The sequence below is a fragment of the Triticum urartu genome, chromosome 3 (genome assembly GCF_003073215.2).
Source record: "Triticum urartu cultivar G1812 chromosome 3, Tu2.1, whole genome shotgun sequence".
In the NCBI taxonomy this organism is placed as follows: Eukaryota; Viridiplantae; Streptophyta; class Magnoliopsida; order Poales; family Poaceae; genus Triticum; species Triticum urartu.
Genome location: NC_053024.1, coordinates 63,603,153 through 63,606,139, shown reverse-complemented (window position 1 = coordinate 63,606,139; position 2,987 = coordinate 63,603,153). Strand labels below are relative to the sequence as shown.

The 2,987-nt window shown below is 48.9% G+C and overlaps 1 protein-coding gene across 1 annotated transcript; it reads left to right on the top strand.

Moving 5' to 3' along the window:
* On the top strand, positions 1-837 carry LOC125547977. Its single transcript, XM_048711699.1, has one exon. It carries the CDS (start codon positions 204-206, stop codon positions 675-677), a length of 474 nt encoding a protein of 157 aa, XP_048567656.1. The 5' UTR covers positions 1-203; the 3' UTR covers positions 678-837.
* The last annotated feature ends 2,150 nt before the right edge of the window (positions 838-2,987 follow it).

Here is a 2,987-nt window from a genome sequence, read left to right as displayed (position 1 = left end):
GTCTCCCTCTCGTAACATGAAGGCGACAAGGGAGCGTTTCCTTAGCGACTAATCAAACGACCTTTCATAATCCCCAACTCTAAATACATCGAAAATTCCAACTGGTCTTTCACTCTTCTGCATAGCTCCCAGCCCAGCTTATTCCCTCTTCCACGCTTCCATTCCATCACCACACTGACCACGCGCCACCACGAGCAACACCCATGGCGCGCACCGGCGCCGCCGCTGCCCTCTTCGTGCTCGTCTGCTGCCTCCTCGTCGGCTCTGTCCCGGCGCGCCTCCCCGTCGAGCTTCCGACGCAGGTGGTACCCGACGCCGTTGACCTCCTGGCCACCGCCGAGCCGCTTCTGGCCAAGCAGTTGGCGGCTGCCGAGGCGGCCAACCCGACCAAAGTCCACTCCATGATAACAGAGGAGGAGGAGATGGTGGTTCACCCGGCCCGCCAGCGCCCCCAGATCATCCGGTGCGGCGGCGGCGACGACGTGGCGGTCTCCGACGAGTCGCCGTCCTTCGGCGGCCAGGGCCATCCAGCGTTGAAGAGCGAGGGGGAGGAGCACGGGCCGGAACAGGAGCGGCCCGGCGAGGACTCGGACACCGACAGCGACTCGGATTCAGACGACGAGGACAATGAGAATGGGATTGTGGCGTGGTTCTGGAGGCTGGCGCGTCGCTTCTGAATTCTGATCGATCAATCTTGGCCGCCCGTTGTGCTGTGATGTACTACTGGTTTTGTAGTACCTGTGTATGCTTTTGGGAGTTTGGCGCTCTGTATACATACTACTCCTAGTATATTGATGAATAAATGGCAATCCACTGTTGTTGTACAACTTCGGAGTATGCAGCGTTTCCCCCTGTTGTTCAGAATAGATAGTGCAGTTCTTGAGTAAAAGGAAGGTTTTTTTTTTTGAGACAATTGAGTAAAGGAAGGTGGCATCATGGACATGTACGATGAGATTTTTTATTTTATTTTTTTAAAAAGGATGATGACCTTCGGCCTCTGCATCTCGAAGATGCATGTACCGTGAGATATCAACATGATACTCCACTAGTTCTTTTTAGCTTTTCTCCTTATCACCCACCGATCGCTTGATCAAACAATTTTGTAGCTCTCTTCCTGTTAAGTCAATGAAAAACCAGCAATTGCTGGTCAGTTCAAAAAAAAAAAAACTTCAGCACGTCAGGAAAGCAGGAAACCACTCACAATACAGTTTATCTGTTTACACTATGCTGCACTGCTAGTGGCAAGGAAAGATGGCAATGAACAACAGTTGGAATGCAAGACTACTTAACCAGATGTGCAGAAGAACAATTCTCAAATAAACTGAGATGCATTCTGTGTGACTCCCAGCTGCTTTGGCCATTTTCTCAGTGTTTGATTGAAGGTTTTATAGAAGAGTTGCGGGTAAAAGGGAATGTTTATAGTGACATTCTCAGGGTGTTGCATTTTATTTTGTCACTGTTTGATCGAAGATTTTATCGAATTGATGCAGCGTTGTAATCCTTAGTCAGACATTATGGTGGAAGCTATTTCAAAACAAAGCCTGAACTGGAAATTTAAAAAGACGACGACGTCGCTGCTGGACGGACTACCCTTGTCCAAATCTGTTTTGAGTGATCTTCCACATCACTGCGCTTGATGTCAATGATGTGCCTCTGGGCACCAAACAAAGAGATTCAGCGGGCTTTTCTTTGGGCAGGGACAGATCAGATCTCGGGTGGCAAATGCAAAGTTAACTGGGAGGTGGTTTGCCAATCCACAAACTTGGGTGGCCTGGGTATCCTCGACCTCGACAAATTCTCTCAAGCGCTTAGACTGCGTTCGATATGGTTTGCTTGGGTGGACCCTCAAAGGGCATGGGTTGGCCTCGAAACCCCATGCAACGATAAGGACAAGGACCTTTTCTATGCGGCCACCAGAATCACCATCGGGGATGGAATGAAGGCGAGTTTTTGGCACTCCCCTTGGTTAGATGGTCACAGGCCTAAAGACATTACCCCAGGCATCTTCGCCCTTTCCAAGCGCTCCAACAGTTGTGTCGCTACAGCGATGGCCAATAATGGTTGGGTCAGACATATTAACTTACAAGGCGGCCTTTCAGTTACCCTGATTCGGCAATTTGTGATCTTTGGTCTAGAGCTCAGGAGATAAACCTTGTTCCAGGCATTAGCGATAGCATCCACGGGAAGTTCACGGCGGACGGTTTCTACTCCACGGCCACTACATACAGGATGCCGTTCGCCGGTTTGATCAAGTCTGCATTGCCACAAATGGCTTGAAAGATTTGGGCGCCCCCTAAGATTAAGTTCTTCTCCTGGCTCATCCCGCAAGATAGAATTTTGACGGCTAACAGGCTGCAACGCGGGGGTTGGCCAAACTATGGCCTTTGCCAACTTTGCAAGCAGGAGCCGGAGTCGGTGGACCATATTATGTTCAAATGCCGCTTCACTATCACGGTGTGAAAGTTCATTTTCGGATGGCTAGGATGGAAATCTTCGACCCTCTCTTGGGCCGACTTTGAGGCGATGAATCAATGGTGGATTTCAAGCGAGGACCAGCGAGGCTACTTCAGGAAGGCGGTTAACTCCCTGCATATGCTCATATGTTGGGAGATTTGGAATGAAAGGAACGCCTGAGTCTTCCGCAATAAGGCTTAGCTACCTTCAAGGGTATCGGATTGATTAAGGATGAAGTGAAGACCTGGATGGTTGCACGGGCTAGGTTTCTGCAAAATGTTCTGCCGAGTGAGTGATCCCTTTGTTCAGACCTGAGTGGTCCTTTAACCATTAAGATAAGATTATGTTCATCTTCTTCTTATTTCATAAGATGAGGCAAAGCTATTGCCTCCGTTTCAACAAAAAAAGACGATGTGATGATACGAAATATACTAGAGATGTGTGTTCACAATTTGTTCAAGCAATGGGAAGATTGAAACTTGGTCTTGATACAGGTAGCGAAAGTACAATTGTCCCAAAATAAACGCCCGAGC

What these genes read in the sequence shown, in the direction of transcription:
- LOC125547977 (XM_048711699.1), top strand. Translation starts at nt 204, where the DNA reads ATGGCGCGCACCGGCGCCGCCGCTGCCCTCTTCGTGCTCGTCTGCTGC.